Source organism: Pristis pectinata, chromosome 2 (genome assembly GCF_009764475.1).
Source record: "Pristis pectinata isolate sPriPec2 chromosome 2, sPriPec2.1.pri, whole genome shotgun sequence".
Taxonomy (NCBI): domain Eukaryota; kingdom Metazoa; phylum Chordata; class Chondrichthyes; order Rhinopristiformes; family Pristidae; genus Pristis; species Pristis pectinata.
This window is the reverse complement of record NC_067406.1, coordinates 24,183,450-24,210,738: the sequence shown is the minus strand read 5'-3', so window position 1 is coordinate 24,210,738 and position 27,289 is coordinate 24,183,450. Positions and strand designations below refer to the sequence as shown.

The 27,289-nt window shown below is 42.8% G+C and overlaps 1 protein-coding gene across 1 annotated transcript in view; it reads left to right on the top strand.

The window, feature by feature from the left end:
• Nucleotides 1-27,289, top strand: part of LOC127580433 (lipoxygenase homology domain-containing protein 1-like) — a 94,379-nt gene that overhangs the window by 31,685 nt on the left and 35,405 nt on the right. The window contains exons 9-21 of the mRNA XM_052033907.1: nucleotides 361-496; nucleotides 3,105-3,265; nucleotides 4,412-4,498; nucleotides 6,914-7,049; nucleotides 11,383-11,537; nucleotides 12,622-12,782; nucleotides 12,965-13,041; nucleotides 14,159-14,355; nucleotides 15,122-15,314; nucleotides 20,197-20,357; nucleotides 22,124-22,418; nucleotides 25,191-25,342; nucleotides 26,615-26,748. Of these exons, the coding sequence (XP_051889867.1) occupies nucleotides 361-496; nucleotides 3,105-3,265; nucleotides 4,412-4,498; nucleotides 6,914-7,049; nucleotides 11,383-11,537; nucleotides 12,622-12,782; nucleotides 12,965-13,041; nucleotides 14,159-14,355; nucleotides 15,122-15,314; nucleotides 20,197-20,357; nucleotides 22,124-22,418; nucleotides 25,191-25,342; nucleotides 26,615-26,748 (2,045 nt within the window). The remainder of the gene's footprint in view (nucleotides 1-360; nucleotides 497-3,104; nucleotides 3,266-4,411; nucleotides 4,499-6,913; nucleotides 7,050-11,382; nucleotides 11,538-12,621; nucleotides 12,783-12,964; nucleotides 13,042-14,158; nucleotides 14,356-15,121; nucleotides 15,315-20,196; nucleotides 20,358-22,123; nucleotides 22,419-25,190; nucleotides 25,343-26,614; nucleotides 26,749-27,289) is intronic.

The window sequence follows — 27,289 nt, the reverse complement described above, 5'->3', positions numbered from 1 at the left end:
TATATAATGGACTCCAATACATGTAATCATTCAGCCTATATGTGACTTGGTCTATAAAAAGTGATCTTTGTAATTTTCTAAGCACAGCCTAGCTAGTCTGTGTATTAGCACATACCTTCTTGCCGGTGAAATAAGGAAAACATTTCAGCTTTTTTTAAGCCTGTGTATATTACTGGATCTAGTATCTGAGTGATAATAGAAGTAACACAATCCAAATTGCCTTATTTTCTATGCAGTTCAATGTAAACTGCATATATTTCTGTATTCTTGAATAAGTTTCAGAAGATCTGCCTAACTTTCTGCTCCTGGGAGTTTGCTGTCTACCAGAATCCTTATTGGTCTTGTATTTGATCTACACAGGTCATTGTTTATTGCCCATTCACTGGCATTGAGCAGACATTTCCCTGCCGAAAGTGGCTGGATGAAGATGAAGGAGACGGACTCATTGAGCGTGAACTCTATGAAATGGTTTCACTACGACAAAAGAGACAGAAAAGTACGTGATTGCTTATTTTCTAAATTAGACTAAACTGTAACATTTCATAAATTTCCAAAGGAATAAAAACCACTGGAATCATTCCAGTCGGCACAGTTCAGTCAAACAGGGCCCAGGAAATTTGGCAGCTTATGATTCTACATGATCTTTGCTGTAAGCCCACCATGTCTGATTGTCAGGTCAGTGGTTTGATTGCTGCTAAAAAAAAGAAAAAGTGCATAAAGGGCAGGAGAAAGAATCCCAGCACAAGATCACTTCCAGCATCTCCAGTGACCATAATTTAAGCTTTGCCCTTTACCTCAATGGGAAGTGGGAGTCCAGGCAGATTCTTTATCCCCTGATGACAGCTTGCTGCCTGTTATTGTACTTGACCTTCTCAAGGTGTGTTACTGAGGGTGCCGTGAACTGTTTGGAGAATGTCATGGTGAAATAATTCATAGTTTAAATGTGAGTTTTGTGTAAGTGAGAGTTACAACAGTGGTGAGGGTCTGGAGATAAGAAGTGTGGGCCACTGTTTCCAGAAGGGTGAAAGATAATGAGATGGAGGGCCTTTTAAGTGCTAGAAATGCTGTAATTAATGAGTCAACATTGAGTTTATTGTCATATGTAGAAGTACATGTACGCACAGGTGCATTGAAAAACTTACTTGCATCAGCGTCACAGGCACATAGCATTAGAGACACAACATTCAAAAGAAAAACATAAATTGAAATTGGTTTATTATTGTTACATGTACCAAGGTACAGTGAAAAACTTGTCTTGCATACCGATCGTACAGGTCAATTCATTACAACAGTGTTTTGAGGTAGTACAAGGTAAAACAATAACAGAATGCAGAGTAAAGTATAACAGCTACAGAGGAAGTGCAGTGCAGGTAGACAATAAAGTGCAAGGTCATAACAAGGTAGATTGTGAGGTCAAGAGTCCATCTTATTGTACTAGGGAACCATTCAATAGTCTTATAACAGTGGGGTAGAGCTGTCCTTGAGTCTTGTGGTACGTGCTTTCAGGCTTTTGTATCTTCTGCCTGATGGGAGAGGGGAGAAGAGAGAATGTACAGGTGGGTTGGGTCTTTGATTATGTTGGGAGCTTTACCAAGGCAGCAAGAAGTATAGACAGTCTATGGAGGGGAGGCTGGTTTCTGTGATGTGCTGAATTGTGTCCACAACTCTTTGCAGTTTCTTGTGGTCACGGGAAGAGCAGTTGCCATACCAAGCTGTGATGCATCCGAATAGGATGCTTTCTGTGGTGCATCAATAAAAGTTGGTGAGGGTTGACGTTAAACATAAATTATACAAACTTATACAAGATGGCTGAAATGTGGCAGTTGTGGGGGAATAAACTGAAGACATTCATCCCTTAACAACTCTAGTTAGATTATTATTCACTGTTTGGCAATGCAGCCTCTGTTCTTGATTCAATGTCCTAGGTGTTGTCAAATTTAGCAATCCCTTTCGACCATGTCCTTAGTAGATATGTGGTGAGCTGCCTTTCTCCCAAGGGAACAAAGGTGGTCCCTACACCTTGCCTGTCAGGCCTTTAACACAACCTCACAGAACCTTGGGAATCAAAACTCCTGCAGATGTTGGAAGTCTGAAATAAAAACAGGCAGTATTGGTCAGGCAGCATTTGTGGCAAGAGAAATGGAGTTAATTTTTCAGCTCAAAGATCCTTTGTGAGAACTGAAAAGGGAGATAAACATGTTGGTTTTAAATTACAGAGAAGAGGGGGAAAGATAGGTCAGACAAAAAGAATGTCTGTGAGAGGGTGAGGGTGGGGTTGACTGGGGTTGCCTTTAAGATGAGTAATGGTTGATGGGTTAATGGCAATGGTTAAATAGTGATAGTATAGTTAGAGTATAAAATGTTGCTAAATGAAGGGCTGTGAGACATGCCCAGCAGATGTTAATGAAAAGAGAGAAGAATTGAGCAACATCATAGATATACAACTTGCAGCAGAACTGGCCAATTCTAACACAGATATAGTGAGCTCTCTAGTTGTAGAATTGGATATCAAGATCGGGAGGCTGCCCCAGCCTCACCCCACCACAGATATTCCATCTCTCCCCCAACCTTCTCTGCAACTTGAAACTAACTTGTTTTTCTCTGTTTTCATGTTCTGACAAAGGATCTCCAACCTGAAACTTTTAACTCTGCTTATTTTTTCACAGATGATGCCTGACCTGTTGAGCGTTTCCAGCGTTTTTTGTTTATCTTTCTGAAATGAAATTAGGAATAATTTGCACATGCAGAGGATGGTAGAAATTCCGAACTACCTTCACTATGAAGGTGTATGGAGTTTAGTCATAGATTAGCTGTGATATCACTGAGTGATGGAATAGATTTGAAGGGCAAAATAACCTCTTCCTGTCCCTCTAGTCCATGATAATGTTATCTCACTGTGTCACATACACCCTTGTTTTAAAAGGGATTTTATAATTAGTACATGTGTTAGGCCATGAAAAGGCTGAACAATGGGCAATCCTCTTCAACAACATCCATCATATTCCATTTTGTGAAGGACATCATTCCTTACATAGCCTCACCCAACACTACCCTGCTCACATGTCACAGAACACATTAAAAAAAGCTCCCTTTTTTTTAACTAGAACATCCGTGGTCACTGTGGATCTGGACAAGTGATATCAAGAATGCCGGGACAGATGCCAATGTTTTTCTCCAGCTATATGGTGACAAAGGGAAATCAGATGAGATGTGTCTGGACAACAACTCAGACAACTTTGAAACTGGTCAAACAGATAAGTTTGTGGTGGGTGGAATGAGTTGGGGAATTCTGCAAAGATTCATTAATCTATGACATTGTCCATATAACTGTGGCCCTCCAGTGAGAAGCATGCACTATTCTATTACAACTTTCCCATAACCTTGACAAGTTTATAAACCCGAGCGTGCTATTAAGTTTATCAATTCTCCAGATTACAGCATATGCAGTCTCTTGTGTCTCCTCTTAAATTTACCAGAGAAAGATATTTATTTATCCTGTTTCTCGACAGCATTATTGAAGGGCAGTTACCTATCAAATTCCTCCCATTCCAACACTAATCCTATTCACATGACGGTCCTCTACCTATTCAGGGAATCAATTGTTCTCTCTTTCACCTTTGCTATTTTTGACATCTCAGCTTTGGCTTAACTATTCCTGAAAACATGACACATTTCTTCTAACCAAACCTCGTCAGCCAAATCAAACAAACCATTATTCCACAGTGACCTTCTCCAGCTGTTCTCAATAACACACCAACATCCTCCTTGTAGGGACAGACAACAGGCTTGGTTATAATATCCAACATTACTCTGATCACATGGCTGTTGTCACCATGTCAAACTGTTGCCTCTTTCCCTACCCCGAGCACCTACTGCCCCCTTGAGCACCTCACTTTGTTCCACCATTTTCACCCTGGCTTTGAAACCCTGATTGGCTCCCAGTTCCCTGAGAAATTCAGCAGAGATAATGAATCCAAACCATGGTGCTAGAAATTTGAGGATAGCAGGGTGTCTAATCACACAGCTTCCTCAACTGCTTTGTGCACTGCTGAGTTCATTTCACTCGATATACCTCTCTGAGCCACACATTGCTCTGAGTATTTTAGTTGTCAATGAGTATTGTGAATGGCTCTCATATTCAGAACTCCCAAACTTCAGCGCATAAAAAGTAGTTCACTGTAATCAAAGGCTGTGACCGATGGCATCCTTGTCACAGAGAAATGCAGGAAGTGGAGGGAGGGTGAGCTGTGGTGGTCACTTAGAGGGGTTGTCCTCATTGAGGCTATTTCTATGTCCAGTCAAAATTAAACAATCCAGAAAATATCATTTTAAAATTCAGTGACTGAATTAGTGAAATGTTAGACTTGTAGTTCATTATTAATTTACTTCATGTGTCTGTTGCCTCTTGCAGATTGAACTCCCAGACCTGGGAACATTTTACAAACTCAGAATCTGGCATGAGAAACGCCATCCTTTTGCTGGTTGGCATTTGAACAAAGTAAGTCATCAATAACGGGAAGCATGAGACTTGGGAAAACTAGACCATTCAGCACACCCACTCCTCCCTCAGGACAGAGGTACCCTATTGTAGGACCTCAATTTATTTCCATGTATTTGGAATGTATGTTTGAATATCATCTCACATCTACTTGAACTTATTGCAACTGTAACAAGATTCCCAGATAAAAGCAGGGAGTTTCAGCTTTAGTACGCATTGATGAGACCACATCAAGAGCACTGCACATTGGACTCCTTACTACCTTACTCGTAAAGGATGTAAATGCATTGATAAGATAAGATTTCTTTATTAGTCACATGTACATCGAAACGCACAGTGAAATGCATCTTTTGTGTAGAGTGTTCTGAGCGCAGCCCGCAAGTGTCGCCACACTTCTGGTGCCAACATAGCATGCCCACAACTTCCTAACCCATATGTCTTTGGAATGTGGGAGGAAACCAGAGCACCAGAAGCAAACCCACGCAGTCACGGGGAGAACGTACAAACTCCTTACAGACAACGATCTTAACCTTATTTCTGAGGGCCATTAAGATAAATATGAAGGTTCCAAAATTTCCTGAGGTGTCTCACTGGCTCATTCAGATGTGGGAATATAGTTATGGAAGGTTAACTTCCTGGAATTTCCTGAAATTGGAGGTAGTTCAGAGATTTCCTGGACCGATATGTGGAATGGATAAGGTGTCTTATGAGAAAAGGTTTGACATACTAGGATTCTATCCATTGGAGCTTAGAAAAGCGAGACGGGATTTGATTGAAAGCTGTAAGATCCTCAGGTAAATATGGACAAGATAGTTCCTCATGGGAGAATCTAGAATTAGGAGGAGAATCTAAAACCAGGGTTTTAAAAATAAGGAGTTTCCCATTAAGATAGAGATGAGATGATTTCTTTCTATCAGAGGTTTATGAGTCCTTGGATCTCTCTTCCTCAAAGGGCAGCGGAAGCAGATTTTCAAATACTTTTAAGGGAAAGGTACACAGGTTCTTGATAAGCAGGAGGGTGAATGCAAAGTTGAGGTTACAGCCAAATCAGCCATGATCATATTGAATGGTGGAGCAGGGTCAAGTGGTCAAGTGGCCTACTCCTGCTCTGAATTCATATGTTTGTCATATGCTGGGTGCTGTGCAGTGCAAAGCCTCCATAGTAAAAGCAAGTCCTGCCCCCAGGAATGCTTTCACACAGGCTCACCCAGCTGTTAAAACTGTCATAGATTTTAAATATCTGTAGATATTTCTGAAATTAAAAGATATTAAAAATATTCAAAAACTATTAAAAGTAAATAAAATAAAAATAAATATTATTAAATTTTTAAAAGAATGAAAAAGAATTTAAATATTTAAAATAATTAAAACTATTAAATAATTTAAGCTCACAATTAAATCCATTTAAACCAAATTAATTCAGAAAATATAAGTTACTTGAAATTTACCCATCACAATCAGAGCCAATGCTCTCCATTGAAATGACTGGTATTGTTGAATGATGCCAGTACTGGCTCAGTGGCCAGATTTCCCAAAGTAATTGCTGGGGAAATTCCAGGAAGTTAACCTTCCATAACTATATTCCCACATCTGAGTGAGCCAGTGAGTCATCTCAGGAAATTTTGGAAGCTTCATATTTGTCTTAATGGCCCTCGGAAGTGATTCAGACTGTCAGTCTGGCTTTCCCTGCAAAAAATGGGTGTGCAACCCTGAATGAGACCAACAAATTTCTTCATGGTGAGTTCCCAATCTTGCCCCTATCACCAATTCTAAATATGGAGTGGAACTAGAAGCTTCCCAATCTGAAAGGAAATTCTGAGAGTATATCACTCAGTAATCATTCTGCTCCATCTCCTGATCTATTGCTCTCCAACTGCCCAGGTCCATTTCATTCATACTAGCTCTGTTTAAGGTTCTCCTCTTCCTCAGACACTGACACATCTTAATATTAAGATGCATCTGAGGAAGAAGGCAACCTTAAACAGAGCTAGTATAAATGAATTCCCATTCCATGTCATTTATACAGTATATATTACAATCAACAAGGTCCCTGTACTGATCCCTGCAGTACACACTTGTTACAAACTTCCAGTAAGAAAAATGCCCATCCACCACTACCCTCTATGCTTTGCCAGGACATTTTCAAAATGCAGTTAAGAATCATCCACATTAATGGGTCTGGAGTCACCTGCAGGCATTCAGGTGAGGATGCTGGTAGTTTTATGGTCACCATTATTGATACTAGCTTTTTAATTGCAAATGTATTTAATTAACTGAATTTGAAATCCTAAGTGTGAACGGTAGGATTCCAATTTGTGTTCTCAGATCAACTGTGTGGGCATTAGGATACTTGTCTGGTACCAGGATCAGTGGCCAAGTTCCAACTATGTGTGTCTTTAATTTTTTTTATTACAGGTGACTTTAATGAAATCGCTGACAAAAGAGAAGTACAACTTCAAGTGCGGTCGGTGGTTGGACATCAATGAGGATGATAATGAGATCATTCGGGAGCTGCCTGCTGAAGGAGACCTGGTGGATGAAGTCCAGCCCCGTGAGTGAACAACCGTGAAGTGGGAGGAAAGGCAAACAACTCGTGCTCAAGCTGATGCACGTTGTTTCTGTTTGTTATTATTACTTGCTTTTTAAATTTAATTTCTTGCCCTTTTGTTTCTGTTACCCTGTTGGGGTTGCAGTGTTCTCTGGAGCCACAGGCAATGTGATGGGCTGTCTTCATGGACATCTGGCAATGATGCTCTTAGACACTTGTCCCTACCCTCCTGATATGTCCCTACCCTCTTTCTACCCCTTTGAAGAAGCAGTGCTTCTCTGGTCCTCACTAAAAGCAGATCAGTACACCCTGAAGGCATAAACGTAGATACAGCAGAATAATGGGTGGGGAAAAGTTATGCAAAGTAATAATTGTGCTTGAGCTGGGTGAGTTGTTAGACTATTTCGGCGTGCACTTGAGAGTCATCCATATTAATGGGTCTGGAGTCACATAAGCAGATAAGCAATGTCACAACCAACAGGTCAGGTCAAAGCTCTACCATACTACAGGAAAAATGTGGAAGCCATGGAGAAGGTGCAGAGGAGACTTACAAGGATGCTGCCTGGAATGCAGAGCATGCCTTATGAAAGCAGGTTGAGGGAACTTGGCCTTTTCTCCTTGGAGAGACGGAGGATGAGGGGGGACCTGATAGCGGTGTATAAGATGATGAGAGGTATTGATAGGGTGGATAGTCAGAGGCTTTTCCCCAGGGCTGAATTGGTGGCCATAAGAGGACATAGGTTTAAGGTGCTGGGGAGTAGATATGGAGGAGATGTCAGGGGTAGGTTTTTTACTCAGAGAGTGGTGAGTGCGTGGAATGGGCTGCTGGAAACGGTGGTGGAGGCTGATACGATAGGGTCTTTCAAGAGATTGTTAGATAGGTACATGGAGCTGAGTAAAATAGAGGGCTTTGGGTAAGCCTAGTAATTTCTAGGGTAGGGACATGTTCGGCACAGCTTTGTGGGCCAAAGGGCCTGAATTGTGCTGTAGTTTTTCTATGTTCTATGCTCTATCTAGTCATGAATGATGGTGGAGGATTAAGCAGCTAACAAGAGGAGGAGTCTGCAAGTACATGCCTATCACTGAGTGTGGCATCAGGGTGCTTCAGTAAAACTGAAGGCAATGGGCATCAAAGGGAAAACACAACAGTGGTTTAGTTACACCTCATAAAAAGAGGTTAATCAGCTCCAGGGCTGCACAGTTCTTTAGGCCGAATCACTTTCAGCTGCTTCATCGACGGCCTTCTTTCCATCAATAGTTCAAAGTGCAGATGTTCACTGATCATTGCACAAGGAGAGCTGAGCTACAAAAACAGCAATAGTCAGAGCTAAACAATCTCACAACCAATGGCTCAGATCAAAATTCTGCAGCCCTGCCACATCTAATTGTGAATGGTGGAGGACAATTAAACAGCTATAGGACAAGGAGGCTCCAAAAGCATCTCCATCCTCAGCCATGGCAGGTCCCAGAAGGTGAGTGCTAAAGAAAACGTTGAAGCATTTGCAACAAGTGCCAAATAGATACTCTATCTCAGTCTTCCTCCTGAGATTCCCACTATCTTGATATAAGATATCTTTATTAGTCACGTGTACATCAAAACACACAGTGAAATACATCTTTTTGCGTAGCGTTCTGGGGGCAGACCACAAGTGTCGCCACGTTTCCGGTGCCAACATAGCATGCCCACAACTTCCTAACCTGTACGTCTTTGGAATATGGGAGGAAACCGGAGCACCCGGAGGAAACCCACGCAGACACGGGGAGAACGTACAAACTCCTTAGAGATAGCAGCCGGAATTGAACCCAGGTTGTTGGTGCTGTAAAGCGTTACACTAACCACTACACTACCGTGCCTGCCATGAAGTGAACCAAATTAGCTGAAGCCAGTCTTCAGCTAATTTGGTTCACTTCACATGATATCAAGAAATAGCTGAGAGCACTGAATACAGCAAGGGCTAAGGAACTGTACAACGTCTCAGCTGTAACACTGAAGGTCTACACTCCAGAATTAGCTGCACCTCTATCTAAGCTATTCCAGTACAGTTACAACACTGCTGCTTCATCAGTGACTTTTTTCCCATCATAAGATCAGAAGTGGGGTTGCTCCCTGATGATTGCATAAAGTTCAATCCAATTGGCAACTTCTCAGCAAAGGTAGCAGCCCAGGATGCATACAGCATGACCGATACAACATTCATGCATAGGTTTATAAGTAATATTTGTGCCACAGAAGTGCCAAGCAATGACTATCTCCAACAAGAGAGTCTAATCAACTAACCTTAACATCAGCAGGTCTCCCACCACCAATATCCTGGAGGCCACCATGACCAGAAACTCAAGTGGACCAGCCATATAAATACCGTGGCTTTAGAGCAGGTCAGAGGATGGGTATCCTGCAGTGAGTGAGTCACCTGAGACCCCGAGGCCTTTCCACCATCTACAAGCCACAAGTCAGGGATGTGATAGAATACTCCCCTCTCTAAGTGCAGTGCCAGGAAGATTGACACCATCCAGGGTTAAGCAATCCATTTGACTGGCATGCAATCAACCATCTAAACTTTAATTTCTTACATCACCCACACACAATACCCATAGTACATGCCATCTACAAAAAGCATTGCAATTACTTCACCAGGCTACTCCAATAGCACCTTCCAAATCCATTGCTTCTGTCATCAGACAAGGGTAGCGGGGGGGGGTGGGGGTGTGGGTGGGGGGGGGGGGGGTATGAGAACAGCACCACCTGCAGGTAGCAGTCCAAGTTGCACTCCATCATGTCACTGGGTCTAAATTCTGGAACTCCCTACCCAGTTGCACTGTGAAAGCCCTTCAGCAGAAGGACCTCAGCAGTCCAAGAAGATGGCTCACCACCTTCTCACCAGGCAATTAGGGATGGGCAGTAAATACTGGCCTTGCTCAAATCTTGAAAGTGAGTAAAAATAGTCCAAAACAGGTAAGGAGGCAACAATCTATGGTAGAACGGGGAAGTCTGCCATCCCTTAAACATCCCTGCCAATTTTCAGTTCCATTGACTCCATGAAAGGGTAACCCATGAGGAATATAAAATGGCAGATGAGTCGTTCCTGCCCTTTTTATATTACTACCTAGAGCCTGGTACCTGAAGCAGCAGGAAGGTCATCAATGACTGGAGCACAATTGGCTGTTTGGTGGTGTGGGTGTTAATGGGATGAGGTAAGAAAGTGGAGTTCTATGAAGGTCGATGTAGAATTTCACTGGATGGCGTAGCAGTTTGAAGAGCCAGAGAAGCAATTCCATTTCCTGTTACCTTTTTACGAGACCAGCCTCTTCAGCAGCAAATGTTAATGTCTTCCCGATGTTACAACTGAGGAAGTGAATGGCATCTGCTTTCTGCAAACCAAATGTTGAGGTCTGAAGTGTGGGCAGTGGATGGTGACAGTAGAAGGTGGTGGGTTGCCCTGCCAGGATGAGTAAGTATGACTGAAGTGAGACCTACCTGAGGCAGGTTGGGTACCTGAATCCGTGGCCTTGGGTCAGCTTGGGCAAGTCCCTCTAAGTAAAAACGTAGGAGACCTCACAAGTTTTCAGAGACTGATTTCAGCATGAGTGACCTGCGCCAACATGTGTGGTCCAGTCGTAGAAGTGATATCAGATATCATTGGACGCCACTGTGTGTCTCTGAACTCCTCTCTGCGTTATCCCATCAGACACATAGCTGTCCCAGAAGGAAATTCATGGACTTTGTTTTAGAAAATATTCCGTTAAAAAATCTTTTGGTTGAATTTGAGTTGTACATCAGATTAAAACAGTGCACTACATAGTCAATGCAAGCAAGTCACTAGAGACACAAGAGACTGCAGATGCTGGAATCTGGAGCAACAAACAATTTTGTATTCTCATATGAGAATGGGGTTGAGGTAAAAAAAATCAGCTGTGATTAAGTGGTGGAACAGACTCAATGGGCTGAATGGCCTAATTCTGCTCTTATATCATATGGTAACATTTTGGGTAAGCCAAGTAATTTCTAGGGTAGGGACATGTTCGGCACAGCTTTGTGGGCTGAAGGGCCTGAATTGTGCTGTAGTTTTTCTATGTTTCTAAACAATCTGCTGGAAGAACTCAGGGGTCGATCAGCATCTGTGGGGGAAAGGAATTATCAGCATTTCAGGTCAAAACCCTGCATCAAGGGAGTCACTGCAAATCTGCAGCTCCTGCTCTGAGCCGATGGTAGGCCTTTCTGGAGAAGATTAGGCTACCGAGACTTTAGCAACAAGTACTGCCAAGCAGAACACTGATCCTAAAGTCGGGGTAAGTTCAATATCCCTGATAATCATGATTTTGTGTGTGTTCCTTACAGTGGTAAAGTATCGGATTATCATCTATACCGGCACAGTTAGCGGCAGTGGAACCGACGCCAATGTCTTTATTTGCCTGATAGGCTCACAGGGAGACACAGGAGACCGGGTGCTCTATGACAGCAAGAATAATGTCAATAAATTTGAGAAAGGCAACGTGAGTAGAATATGCCAACATGTTAAGGGGTTAAGGGTTACAGGCAGAAGGCAGGAGAATGGTGTTGAGGTAAAAAAAAAATCAGCTGTGATTAAATGGTGGAACATACTCAATGGGCTGAATGGCCTAATTCTGCTCTTATATCATATGGTCATGTTACTGTACTAATTTATCCAGCCTGTATGCACCTGCATTGTTCAATGTGTCCATACCTGGAATTACCCAGTCTCAATGATTGGGCACCAATTACCCCGCCTAATTAGCCCAGATTTTCCCGAGTCATATTGCATTTCCACACGAAACAGTTGGCATTTCCCTGTATTGGTGCTAAGCTCAGGACTTCCATGCAAGTGTGCATGAATGCAGAGGTTCCAAATATCCCAAGAGGTGCTTTGCGGGGATCTCCCAACTACACTCTGACGTTAGCCTCTTGATGGAGTCCAATACCAACTTACTGCAAACCCCAGCTGGGGAATCTGACTGCTGAAAGTGGCCAGGTTAGACCAAGTGCAGATTCCGCAATTCCATATATTTCAATGGAGAGGAATGGCTAAAGGGACAAAGGCAGGTTTCAACTATTTACAATTTCCGATTAGAGTTAACTTAAATGTATTTTATCATTTTAAGTGTTTTTAAATATTTATCTGGATCCTAATATTTCTTAAAGTTTTGATTAAACTAATAATGTGATCAATGTTTAATAGTTTTAGATGGTTCTGAATGTCAGATATATTCATGAAACTTTATACTGTTTGATATTTCTGACAGCCAATTTCAATGGGGGGACAAGGGTTAACAAGCTGTCAAAACATTTCTGTGGGAGAGTTGGTTCTGGCCCCACCATGTAATGCCATAGGAAAGACCAGCATTGGGGCTGTCTTCATTCAGAAAGTTGTTTAAAGGTCTCCTCAAGATAGCAATGAGCATGGGTGGCTCTCTCCTGTCAGTAATTCTGAGACAATCTTTGCACCCTAACTTACACAGTCTGACTTTACCTTGAATTAGACAGTCTCAATGATTGCAGCTTGATTGCATAGTCTAAACATATAAACCGTCAACGTCTAGCTGTGCTCCCTGTATCCAGGCAGATGAGTTTGTCATTGAGGCTGTAAGTCTGAAGAAGGTGACAAGGGTGAGAATAGGACACGATGGGAGAGGTGGGAGCTGTGGCTGGTTCCTGGACAAGGTGATCGTGAAGGAAGAAGGAGCTCCGGAATCCCAAGCTGTGGAATTCCCATGTTACAGGTTATTATTTTTAACTGATGATTAAAGGAGGGCATTTCTGTGAATGATTCTGTGCATACGTGTCTCTGCAGGGGTGTGTGTGTGTTTGTGGATTGTGTGGCGTGAGCTGGGGTGGCAAGAGGTAATTGCAAGAGCAAAAAGTGAGGTAAAAAAAACAAACTGTTTTGTTCACTGATCACCAGGTGGCTGGATAAGAGTGAGGACGATGGGCAGATTGTCCGGGAGCTTGTTCCAGCAGGAGATGCACAGATGCTGAAAAGTAAGAAAGGATTTTGCCTGAACTTTACAAGACTGAGAAAGGCAAATCTAAGTTAAAAAAAAACAATCATAAGGGCATGGAATCTACATTTAAAGGACATTTTAAGACACTGTTTCTTTTTTAAAGTATAATACCACCTCAGTGGAGAGTTTTTGTTTAATGAAGCATGCCCGTTTATGGTGGTGGTGCTATTTCATTCAGAAGTCTGGATTTGAAAGCTATGCAGGGTGCTCGGATAGACATAGCCAGCATGTTCTTTCAGACTGTGTGACACTTGTGAAGCAAATGCAGCTGTCTGCTGCTTGTACTTTTCTAACCACATCTCAAGGAAATGGTACCTACTCACTCTGCTCATCTACATGTTTACAGAGAAAGAAAACATAAATATCACCACGGGACTGATGTCCAACAACAGTCGGCTGAGAAAACGGGCAGGTCACAGTTCAGTGTTGGGGGTTGGTTAGCTGTGGTTTGGGACAGTGATATGACATCAAGCCGTGTAAGCTGATATTATGACCAAAAATCTGGTTAGCAAGGTAGATTTTAAGGAGTTTTGTAAAGGTGGTGCGAGAGGTAGAGAGGCAAAGGGGTCTTGGCAGTGAAAGGTGTGGCAGAAAAGTGAAAGCTGGGGATGAATAAAAGGTTCGAATTGGAGGAATGCAGCGAAGGAGGGAAAATGGCAGTGGAGGAACTTGAAAGCCGAGGTGGGAAATTTAAAAAAAACTTGAAGCTGTCAGAGCAGGAGCCAGAGCAAGCTCCAATGTGGAGGAAGGCAATTTGAAATCAGAAGCTCAAGACAGAAGCTTTGACTCTAAGGGTGATGAGATTCCAAATGGTTTGATTGATGACTGTGGCCAGGGCAATCTGTAAACATTCTATTTAACCTTTCCAACATTTAGCCAGAATGATTACAAATTTCCATTTGTAGTTTTTAAGTTCAAATGAAGGGAATCATGGCCATGCAGTCTTTGTCCTGGTGCCAGGAGCCTATGAAGTACTTGAGATGTCATGAGGCCAGGACAAAGACTATAGCAATGTCGGTCTTCATTTCCCTGATAATCTGTGAAGCTGTGCAGTACTCTATTATTAAGTGCTCCTCCTCTGGTGAAAATTTCAGATATCCGGTACCATATCATGGTGAAGACAGGGAATGTGTCTGGAGCCAGCAGTGATTCCAAAGTTTTCATCAAACTGTATGGAGAGAAGGGAGACACCAGCAAACAGTCACTGGTCACCTCTGACAATGACTTGGGAAATTACTTTGAACAGGGGCAGGTGGATGTTTTCATTATTGACACAATGGATATTGGAACAGTAAGTACATCTTAGTGGTCTGAGTTATTTTTCAACTTACTGCATAACCAGAATTTATCCATTGAATGTCAAAGTTATATCCACAATCTCTAGTCTCTTTCACCCACAGTGAGTTACTCAGTGTAAGCCCCCTATAAAATATTGTTAGCTTTGTAAGCAAATAAGTACTCTATCCTCTTCCATACTACTCATTCAGTCTGAACACAGTGGTGCACAGCCTTTGTGTCCAGCTTGACAAGAAGCTGAGCTTCAAACCTACATTGGTAGTAATTAATATAGACAAGCTTGCACTTGTGTCTCTACCAGGACTGAGAGTTCCTAATGTATATAGATAAATTTTAAGCAAGAATTTTCTTTAAACTCCGTGTAGAGTTTGCATGTTCTCCCTGTGATCATATGCTTTTCCACCAGGTGCACTAGTTTCCTCCCAAAAATGTGTAGGTTTGTAGACCAATTGGCCACTGTAAATTGTCCTTAGTATGTAGATAAGTGATAGAATCTGGGGGTTGTGGGGAGAGGATGATGGGAATATGGGGATAATAAAATGGGTTGGGGTAAGATTAATGTAAAATTGGGTGGTTGATGGCCAGAGTGGACTCGATGGGCTGAAGGGCCTGTTTCCATGTTGTATTTCTGTATAACTCTGAAATAATAATACATCACATGTCACATTTGCCAGGTTCAGTAGCACAGTGAGCAAACCTCAATCTTTCTACTTTTGCATTTGAATCTGTCTAATACTGATGCTGATTCTTCCTCTCCAAAGCTAAAACGTCTGCTGATTGGGCATGATAATGTAGGACTGCGAGCTGGCTGGTTCTTGGACAATATTCAGATTAAGGTTCCAGCGCACGGAAAGGAATACATGTTCCCTGCTCACCGTTGGCTATGCAAGGATGAATCAGATGGCAAGACTGAGATTGAAATATACCCCAGTGAGATCACAGAGATTGAGAAATGTAAGCATACAAACTAGCCAAACTAAATTGAGGATGTTTACCTAAGTTGTCTTTAAAGCAAATATCTGGAGATCCATGGTATTCCTCTTTCCACCCTATTTGTGTTTGTAATGATTGAAGCTGGCTCCATTCAAGCCCTTGAAGCCCTCCACTTCCCACAGAGTTAATCAAACTAACCCCTCACTTAATATCCAAAACCACATCCTTTCTAAGCTTCATATAGAGTGAAGCTACACCTTCTTCTCATCCCCACATCGTATTAAAATCATGACTAATTTAACCATCTGCCAGTTCAAATCATTCTTCCCCAAGATCTTTAAAATATGGCAATTTCACAGTTTTTTTCTGTAATCTATAAGCTTTCAAAACCTAATATCAGTACCATAAAATACTACCTTTAATTACCTCTGACCTTTGTGCTACGTTTTTTCACCTTTGACTACATTATGGATCTTTGGTGCCTTTCATCCGGGAGTTCACTTCAGCTATGCTAATGGCAGTCTACATCCACCCCAGGCGGACATGAAGCCTGCACTCAATGAACTGTACTCTGTGGTCAACAGCCTTGAAACAGGATACCCTGAGGCCCTCTTCATTATTGCCGGTGACTTCAACCAGGCCAACTTCAAGAGTGTTTTACCAAAATATTACCAGCATGTCTCCTGTCCCACCAGGGGGCCAAACACCCTTGACCATTGTTGCATAACTATCAAAGATGCCTACTGATCCACCCCCCACCTGCACTAAATCAGACCACCAGGCCGTTCTCCTTCTCCCTGCAAACAAACAGAAGCTGAACGGGAAGATCCAGTACAGAAAATCATGATATGCTGGTCTGAGGAAACAGATGAGCTTCTCCCTGACTGCTTTGAGTCAGTCGACTCGTCCATGTTCAAAGACTCAGCTGCCAGCCTAGATGAGGAGGTCACCACCATCAAAGACTTGGTCAGCAAGTGTGTTGAGGACTGTGTACCAAAGAGGAAAATCCGGGTGTTCCCAAACCAGAAACTGTGGATGAACCGGGAGATCCACTCCCTACTGAAGTTTAGGACTGCAGCATTCAGATCAGGTGACCATGACCTATATAAGAAATCAAGATATGACCTCCATAAACCTATCAGAGGTGCCAATAACAGTCCAAAATTGAATCCTAGACCAGCCATCAGCAGGGCTTGCATGTTATAACGGGGTAAAAAACGAAGTAGGGCAGCATCGCCGACAACAGCACATCCCTCTCGAAGAGCTTAATGCATTCTATGCACGTTTTGAACAGAAGGGGATTGGAATGTCACCACCCACCCCGACAGCCTCCAGTGCGCCTGAACCCATGGTCACCATTGCAGATGTAAGATCACTCTCCTGGAGAGTGAACCCAAGGAAAGCATCTGGCCCGGATGGTGTCCCTGACCATGTCCTTAGATCCTGTGCAGATCAGCTGGCGGGGGTATTTGCAGACATTTTTAACCTCTCCTTGCTTCAATCTGAGGTTCCCACCTGCTTTAAGAAGACTACTACAATCTCCGTACCTGAGAAAAACAAAGTAACGGGCTTTAATGACTATCGCCTGGTGGCTCTGACATCCACCATCACGAAGTGCTTTGAGAGACTGGTCATGGCACGCATCAACTCCAGCCTACCAGAAAACCTTGACCCACTGCAGTTTGCCAACTGCCCAAACTATTCTATGGCAGGCGCCTTCTCCCTGGCCCTGCACTCATCTCTGGAACATCTGGACAGTAAAGACACGTACATCAGACTATTGTTTATTGACTACAGCTCCGCCTTCAATACTATAATTCCAAGCAAACTCATCTCCAAACTCCCAGACCTGGGACTCAACACTTCCATTTGCAACTGGATCCTTGACTTCCTGACCAACAGACCACAATCAGTGAGGATAGGCAGCAACACCTCTGCCACGATTATTCTCAACAGTGGTGCTCATAAGGCTACATCCTCAGTCCTCAACCCTACTCCTTACACTCACAACTGCGTGGCCCAATTCTGCTCCAACTCCATCTACAAGTTTGCAGATGATCTCACCATAGTGGGCCGTATCTCAAATAACAATGAGCCAGAGTACAGGAAGGAGATAGGGTGCTTAGTGACATGGTGTCATGAGAACAACCTTTCCCTCAATGTCAGCAAAACAAAAGCTCTGGTCATTGACTTCCAGAAGGGGGGCAGTGCACATGCTCCTGTTTACATCAACAGTGCTGAGATTGAGAGGGTTGAGAGCTTCAAGTTCCTAGGAGTGAACATCACCAACAGCCTGTCTTGGTCCAACCACATAGGCACCATGCCCAAGAAAGCTCACCAGCATCTCTGCTTCCTCAGGAGGCTAAAGAAATTTGGCATGTCCCCTTTGACCCTCACCAATTTTTATTGATGCACCATAGAAAGCATCCTATCCAGATGCTTCACGACTTGGTATGGCAACTGCTCTGCCCATGACCGCAAGAAACTGCAGAGGGTTGTGGACACAGCTCAGCACATCACGGAAACCAGCCTCCCCTCCATGGACTCTGTCTACACTGCTCGCTGCCTCAGTAAAGCAGCCAACATAGTCAAAGACCCCATCCACCCCAGACTTTCTTTCTTCTCCCCCTCTCCCATCGGGCAGAAGATACAAAAGCCCGAAATGATGTACCACCAGGCTCAAAGACAGCTTTTATCCTGCTGTTATAAGTCTATTGAATGGTTCCTAGTACAATAAGATGGACTCTTAACCTTACAATCTACCTCATTATGACCTTGCACTTTATTGTCTACCTGCACTGCACTTTCTCTGTAACTGTAACACTTTATTCTGCATTCTGTTATTGTTTTACCTTGTACTACCTCAATGCACTGTTGTAATAAATTGATCTGTATGAACGGTATGCAAGACAAGTTTTTCACTGTACCTTGGTACATGTTACAATAATAAACCAATTTAGCAATTTACATCTGGCCTTCTCGTAAAGACCACAAGAACCTTAGTCATGAAGGAGGCTTATTCTGCTTCCTCCTGTTTCAGTACTCTGACTGAGATACTGGAAAATAGTTATCGTTGAAACCAACAGCAAGGTTACATTATGAAACAGAAGAAAAGTTAACATCAGGGTGGCATGGTTCTCTTCCACAGAGACAGACAGACCCTGGCTGGTCTACAACTAGGAAGGTTACTTCATACAAAGAGAAACTAGTCACATAGTGCAATTCTTAAAGTGGTACAGCCTTAAAACTGCAACAAATATTGAAGGACATGTGCATTACACAAGCTTCCACAGATTCCCAACATTATCACGTCCACTACCATCTGAACAACTCCAGAAATTCCTCTCTCCACCTTTCACAAAAGACGTTTTGAGTTGTTGAAAATTGCCTGAATAATCACTTCCAACCTGGCTTTAATCATTTACTTATCTTTTACCTGCTTACACTGATAGCTTTCATTTGATTTGAAATAGTGCTCCAGCTTAACATTTCTTACTCCATTTAATATCCTGAATTTTCCCATAAGGATTTCAGCCATTCATCTCCTAAAAGTCTGAAGAATTGTATAACATTTCCTCAGAACTCAACTCAGTGTGTAAGCAGCAAAAAAATCACACAGGCCTAGGCTCTTGACACTTTTGACGCTATGGCCACTTCCAGATCATCTCAGATTTGAGAAGATCCTCTTGACTCAGTTGATTCCAAAGGACACCAGCATCTGTTTGTGTTTTTTCACTAATGGTAATCGATATAAAATGTGTTACTTATATAATTTATGTGGGATTGTCCTGCAGTCAACCAATTGTCTGTTGCTGTCCAGTTTTGTTTGTAGCTTGTTGGTTTTCAACCAGTCATGTGCACTAAATGTATCTAGGGCTAGATTTACTGATTGTGTACTCCCAGAGGAAAACAGATGAATGAAGATTATTGTAACTTCATAGAACATAGAACATTACAGCGCAGTACAGGCCCTTTGGCCCACGATATTGTGCTGACATTTTATCCTGCTCTGATATCTATCTAACCCTTCCCTCCCACATAGCCCTCCATCATTCATGTGGCTATCTAAGAGTCTCTTAAATGTCCCTAACGTATCTGCCTCCACCACCTCTGTCAGCAGTGCGTTCCACGCACCCACCACTCCCTGTGTAAAAAACTTACCACCACTCTCTGTGTAAAAAACTTACCTCTGACATCCCCCTTATATCTTCCTCCAATCACCTTAAAATTATGACCCCTCGTGTTAGCCATTTTTGCCCCAGGAAAAAGTCTCTGACTGCCCACTCGATCTATGCCTCTTATCATCTTGTACGCCTCTATCAAGTCACCTCTCATCCTCCTTCTCTCCAAACAGAAAAGCCCTAGCTCACTCAACCGATCCTCATAAGACATGCTCTCTAATCCAGGCAGCATCCTGGTCTGCACTAATGCCAGCCTTACAGGTCCACTAACCTAATTTCAATCCAGTCTTCTGGTGCTGTCTGAATAGAGTTTGCACATCCTTCTGCAACCATGTGGGTTTCCTCCGGGTGCTCCAGTTCCTTCCCATGTCCTAAAGACATGCTGGTAGATTAAATGGCCATTGTAAATTACCTCCAGTATGGATTAGTGGCAAGAGAACTGGGGGAAGTGGTGGGCGTGTGAGAGAGAATGGGTTGTAGGGGAGCAGGTTGTGGAATGGGGTAGTTCTGAGAAGCAACATTGACATGATCAGTCAGATTGCCTACTTCTATGTCGTAAGAAAATATGAGGAAAAAAATGAGAAAACTGCTGGAGTAACAACATCAGTGGATTTACCCCCATGTGAGCACATTACTGTGGGCTGTCTTGCTCTGCACTCTTTAGTCCAATTCAGTGAGGACCTTAAGTGTATTTTACTTCAATTGCTTGTGTCTCTGGACAGTAATAAACTATGAAGTAGAGGTACGCACTGGTGATGTCACTGGAGCCGGCACTGATGCCAAAGTCTTCATCCAAATGTATGGAAAACTTGGAAAAACAGAATTAATCCGCCTCCAAAGTCGCTCAAACAACTTTGTCCGAGGAGAAACTGAAATGTTTAAGGTAGGCATGGATACAGACAGACTGAAGGAAAGTTACTGGAGGAGTTGTTTCTTGTGGAGAGGAAAGTGTGGATATTGCATCAGGCGGGATTGGGATCTGGAACATGAAACTCATCACAGTCAAAATGTTCTGCACTATTCCAGTTTGGAAGGAATGAGCAGCTGGGGAGAGGGATGGCATTGGAGGCATAACTATGATTTTTAATCATCAGAATTTGGAAATAATGCCTTCAGTGTCCCCAGTACCTGTCTGAGGGAACGATAATTCACATGTAGCTTTGTGAGACATGCAAGTGATGTCACATGCATATCATAGAATTATAGAATGGTAACAGCAAAAAGGAAATGGCAACTGCCTTTAGTCCATGCTGGTTCCATGCAAGAACAAAGTAGCTGCCCTGCCCCCTTTCCCCATAGCCCTGGATTCCATTCTCTTTCAAGTATTTCATAATTCCCTTCTGAAAGCCGGAATCAAATCTGCCTCCTTTGTCAATCGATACATTCCCATTGTTAACCACTGGCTGCGAAGAAACATTTTCCCTTACGTTGCCTTTGGTTCTTTTCCCAATCACTTTAAAATAGGAGCTAGGAAGAGCTAGAGGGCTTGAGTGAGCCAATGAAAAGTCCTGAGAATGGTACATCAACAAACAATGTCCATTATGAGGTCCTTCTCTCCAATACAGGGGTTTAGCACAGGTTGAAACGCCACTGTGAAATTCCTTGCAGACTCATCAAAACCCACAACATAGAGCCAAGTCAGCCTACTGTCCAGTCTAAGTAATTCCAGCCAGACTCTCCACCATTGGAGCATTAGACCAGGAGGAGGCAATAGGCCATGGATCCTTTACCACCACTACAAATGCAGCAAGAAATACAGGGGGAAGGAGCCTGAGCTGAATGGCTGCAGTGAGTCGGTGAATTAATTTGAACTGTTCTAAGGACCCCTTTACCTGATGTCTGTTGGTGGAGTCCAAAAGCTATTGTTGACTCATTTAGAAAAAGTGCTAAGAACAACTTATGGTGAAGGCTAACTAGTGCCCTGTACCCGATGGCCTGAATCCCAGAGTCTTAAAGGAAGTAGCTGCAGGGGCAAAGGATGCACTAATTGAAATCAACCAAAATTCCCTTGATTCAGGAGAGGCTCCTGAGGATTGAAAAACTGCACACATAAGGCCAACCATTCAAGAAAGAGTGGGAACAGAAAACAGAGAAATATAGAATAGTTAACCCAATGTCTACTATTGGGAAAATACTGAAATCCATTAAGAAGGACATAATAACAGGGCTTTTAGAAAATCACAAGGCAATCATTGCAGAGGCAATATGGTTTGATGGAAGGGAAAAATTTGCTTGAACTAGGCTCTTGCTACATTCCTACCCTGGACGGTCATCCCCACAACTGTTTCCAACACAGTATACTTATAAGGGGACTGACCACATGGGACCCCTGCACTACCTATATGCTCTGACTGCCCTTCCTGGTGGTCACCCATCTCCTTGTGACCAGCTCACTAAATGTATTGTCTAATACATACTCCACATCCTGGATGCTCCAACTGCCACGGGCTGCAGCCGGACATACTTCCTGCAGGTGTAGTCATCAGGGACAATGGAAATGTCCCCGATATCCCACACCCTGAAGGAGGAGCATGCCACTGCCCTGGTTTCCGTAACATTAATCACCACTCCCTTTGACTTTGGCCTACTTTTGCTCCTGTTTCTTATGTCCTCACGCTCTTATGAAACGGTTGTTTTCCACGTGCATAGATCGAGGCCCTGGATGTCGGCAGATTGGTCAAACTCCGGATCGGCCACGACGGGAGCGGCTTGGCCCCAGGCTGGTTCCTGGAGTCCATTAGAATCAGCCGACTGAGTGTCAGGACTGTGGAGGACGACAAAAAGAAGAAGAAAAAGAAAAGGAAAGTTGAGGAGGACGTTGATGAAAAGCAGGAGGAAGTGGTGGAGACCTACACCTTCAATTGTCAGCGCTGGCTGGCCAGAGATGAGGGAGACCGACAGCTGGTGGTGGAGCTCCTGCCAGAAGATGCCGAAGACCTTGAAGGTGGGTGAAATCTGGGCATACTTTCACCTTTTAATAAGTCCAGTTGGAGAAACATGGAGCAGAAGCCTCTTCATTTATGCTGTAGAATGGTATTTATAGCTCTACTCATGCAGGCAAGTGGGATTAATATAGATAGACATGATGGTTGGCATAGATGCAGTGGGCTGAAGGGCCTGTTTCAATGCCGGGCAACTCTATGCCTCTATGGGCTTGGCACCAGTTTTGTTTACTGCATGAAAAACCGGACACCTGGACATGGAGCTTTTCAGAAGTTGATGCATCCAGTTTTCATAACATAAGGTACTATCTTAATGTAAGATATGATGTTATGGAGGATAGACAGGGTAGATGCTGAGAGGATATTTACCCTTGTTGGTGTACCTAGAACTTGGGACTTTTTTTTCAGATAAGGGGACATCTATTTTAAATGAGGAAGAATTTCTTTTCTCAGAGGGTTGTGAATCTTTAGGATTCTCACCGCGGAGAACTGTGGAAGCTGCATCATTGAATATGTTAAAGGTTGTGATAAAAAGATTGTTGGGCCACAGGGGAGTTAAATGTTGTATGGAACAGGCAGGAAAGTGGAGCTGAGGCCAAGTATAAATTTGCCTTGATCTTTTTGAACAGTGGAGCAGACTTGTGGAGCAGTATTGCCTATTACAGCTCCAGCTCCTTTATATTCTTCTGTTCTTGCTGTCTCATCTAATTCTAAAGAACAATATTGCTGCTGCTGGAAATGTCAAATAAAATGCTGGCAATATTTAGCAGGTCAGGAAGCAGATGTGGAGAGAGTGGGCATATCACATCAATAACAGGCCATCAAACTGAATTGTTGGCTTTAATTCCCTCTCCATGAATGATGCCTAACCTGCTTAGTATCTAAGCATTTTTGTTTATTGTGCCAACATTTCCCCAAAAGGTGGTAACAACAGGGAACATTACTCCACAGATGCTATCTGAACTGATTAATATTTCCAACATTTTCTCATTAATTTCATATTTCGATAAAGAAAGGGAAAATAGAATATGTGAATAATCTAGTGAGAAGCATAAAAACAGGCTATAGAGCTTCTGTAGAGCTGCAGACTCAAAGCGGGAGTCCAATGTGTAAGGAGACACCCGTTGGTGAAGGCAGAAATTCACTGCCACCTTCAAAATACCCGCACAGCCTTTGGTCAATTGACCTTTTGTACTGAAGATGAAGACCTCAGACTTGGTGCAAAAGTGATCCTTGCCCTCCTCTATGCCTCTGAGACCTGGACTATGGACAGCAGGCATCTCAGTAGAAAAATACCATCAACTCTCTGTCTACAAAATCCTTCAATTTCATTGGAAGGAGAATCCAACCAATATCAGTAATCTCTCCCAGGTCAACATCCCCAGGACTGAGGCCGCACTAACGCTCATTGGGCTATGTTGGGCAGACCACATTGTCCGTAAGCCTGACATCAGACCCTAGAAACAGGCACTCCATTCTGAAATCTATCGTGGGAAGGGATTAACAGGCAGAGAGAGAAAAACAAGTTCAACGATGTGCTCAAAGCCTCCTTTCAGAAGTCCTAGAGCAGAAGGCCTCATCTTGAGAACAGATGTGGCAGAGACTGAGAAATTGAGAAAAAGGGGTGGCATCCTGACAGAAAACAGGGTGGAAGGGGGGTATAGTCGAGGTAGCTGTGGGAGACAGTGGGTTTATGGAAGATGTCAGTGGCAAGTCTGTCTCCTGAGATGGAGACAGAGAAATACAGAAAAAGACCATAAGATGTAGGAGCAGAATTAGGCCATTCAGCCCATCATGGCTAATTTTTTTTAACCCCCATTCTCCTGCCTTCTCCCCATAACCCTTAACCCCCAATACCAATCAAGAACCTATCAATCTCTGCCTTAAGTGACTTGGCCTCCACCTCCCTTGGTGGCAACGAATTCCACAGATTCACCACCCTCTGGCTGAAGAAATTCCTCCTCATCTCAGTTTTAAAGGGACGTCCCTTTACTCTGAGGCTGTGCCCTCAGATCCCAGACTCCCCCACTAATGGAAGCATGGAAATCGACTGGAACATAAGGAAGAGAAATTGAGGACAGGGTGAAAGTTGGTGGCAAAGATGATGAAATTAATGAGTTCTGCACAGGTGCAGGAAGCACCAATGCAGTCATTGATGTATCTGAAAAAGAGTTGAGGGGTGTGCCAGAATGGACTTGGAACAAGGACTGTTCCAGCTTTGATGAAGGGCTGGTGTGGTGATAAGTGTAGCTGCTCAGTGTTGAGATGTGGCGGTCAGACCAGAGCGGTGAGTGTGGGAGTGTGCAGTGAGCAGCAGCTGTTCCATGGGCAGACAGACCATCCAGATCCCAGAGTCTCCCGTTCCAGCCCCTGTTGGACGTGATGAAAACTGCTGAACCCCCCTCTCTTTATTTGCCTGCATAGCCCTCCCCAGCCTTCCCTATGGTAACAAGCTCAGTGACATTCCACTTGAGCTAGGCAGTCGCCTGACATAGATTAGGTTCAAATTGCCTTTTCAGATTCTGAAGGTTAATTCAAGAGAATGGTATTTTTATAACATCCATTATGTCAGTGAATTCCCCACTCTCTCTGTACTTAAAGCTGATTTGTTTTCTCTCTTTCTCAGTTCTACAAAGGGTCAGCAACTTGGAATGTTAACAGCGTTTCCTTGTCCACAAATGCTGCCTGACCTGCTGAGTGTTTCCACTTTCTGTTTTTACGATTGTGTGTCAGTGATATCGGCAGATTTTGCTTCAAGGTCTTTCTATTTACAGAGAACTCCTACACCATTCATGTGTTTACCGGGAACGTCATGGGTGCGGGAACAGATGCTAATGTCTTCATTAACATTTACGGTGAGACAACAGACACAGGAGAACGACACCTCAAGAGCTCAAACCATCTCAACAAATTTGAAAGAGGACAGGTAGAATACAATTGTTGGGGTGGAGGGGGTTGTCTTATCGTCTTTAGTGAATGCTCAGATTGTAAAGGTGCTGCACAGTATGACACTAAGATATTGGACAAGTAAGGTCCCAGTCAAATTCAAGTCAATTCCACATTAGCTGAGTTAGTCAAAATTTGGTTACGCCTCTTCCTTATCATGAATTCTACCAGACAGTAACCATTTCCAATTGTGTATGTTGAACATCGAGTGAGGACTCATTTGACTGTTTACTGCCATACACTATCTAGATCTACTGCTGATGACAGACTACTCAGACAAACCACGGTGAGGCAGTTACTATCTGTGGATTTGTAATGAAGTAAATCAGCTTATGTTTCCTAACCTGTCAAAGTGTAGGCGATTTAATTTCCGGAACATTGGTCAGCACCTAGAATGGGTCCCAATCTTAATGCTTCATTACTCCATCTGTCAACAAGGCTTTTGAGAATTCAGGGCACCGGTGAGCTCTACATGTACATTCCCCTTAGTTCAAGAGCTTTGAGAGGAAGGAAGGCAGGAAGGTAAGGTAGACTGCTTAATATAATCATGTACAATCTGTACTACATGCAAATGTATTAGCAATCTACTTGATTGTATTAAACATGTGCAAAAAAATAGCAAGAATGGAAGAAGTGATCTTCTTAGAGCACCTGTTTTCATATTTTATGTTTTCTTACAACATAGAAGAAAACTATTCAGTCCATCAAGTTTATGTTGGCTCAGAGCATCCCCATCAATCCCATTCCTTCATTTATTTCCCTGCAACCTATTATCTCCCACAAACCCATCAACTTTCCCTTAATTCTCCTATCACTCACTTACCTTGGAGGGAAATTTACAGCAGCCAATTAAACTATCAGCACATTTTGGAATTTGGGAGGAAACTGGGGCATCCGGGGAAACCCATGTGGGAATGTAAATCCCACACAGGTAGCACCCAAGGTCAGGATTGAACCCATGTATCTGGAGCTGTGCAGCAGAAGCATTAATAATGCACCAGGTATGCCACCCATTGCTGGTTCACTGGTGGTGAGGAATAAATGCCAGTCTTTTATTAATACTGTTCAGTGATAGAGTGGATTTTACCATTAATTTTTGCTCCTTTTGACCTTTTTCTCTTATTCTTTGTTCCTCAAATTTTTAGATTGCCTGTAATTAAACTGCCTGCTCTTTGTCCCATGCCAGTGCTAGTCCAGGCCCCTCATGTTTTTTCTTTCAAATCTTTCAACTGTAATTTCCTTCTGAATATAGGAAGATATATTCTTGGTCAAAGCCATTGACCTGGGTACATTAAAGAAACTCCGAATTCGACATGATAACTCAGGGGGATATGCAGCTTGGTTCCTGGACAGGGTGGAAATTGTCGATGAGAAGGATGATACTACGTGAGTACTAATGCTCTTAAAATGAGAGGATTTATAGATTTTATACTGTACAGGAAACTTTTCTCTATTTTGCAGATTAAACAAATTCTTATTCCTCTTTCTTTTAACAAATGAACAAATTATTTTACAGAGCAAATTTCTATTTATTTGCTGGTTTCTTTTAAAGACTGACATGAAGGTATGTTTTTAAAATGATTATAGAGGAAGTGACAAGATAAAGTTCCTTAATAAAGAGAGAGTATGCTGTAAATTTCTCAGCAGTAGAGATAGAAGTAGAGTTAACTGATGGAAGGCCATCGACCTGAAATATTAACTCTGCCTGATCTGCTGAGTACCTCCAATATTTCCTGTTTTTACTTCAGATTCGGTATCTGCATTATTTTACTTAAGAATTTCCTATAACGATTTTAATTTTTTCTCCGAGAATATGGGAAATGTGCAATCTGATATATTATGGCCTGCAATCTGATATATTATGGCCATCCCTTGTTACCCTGAAGCATTACTGATCACCACCTGTTGTGGGATTGGAAATGTATGT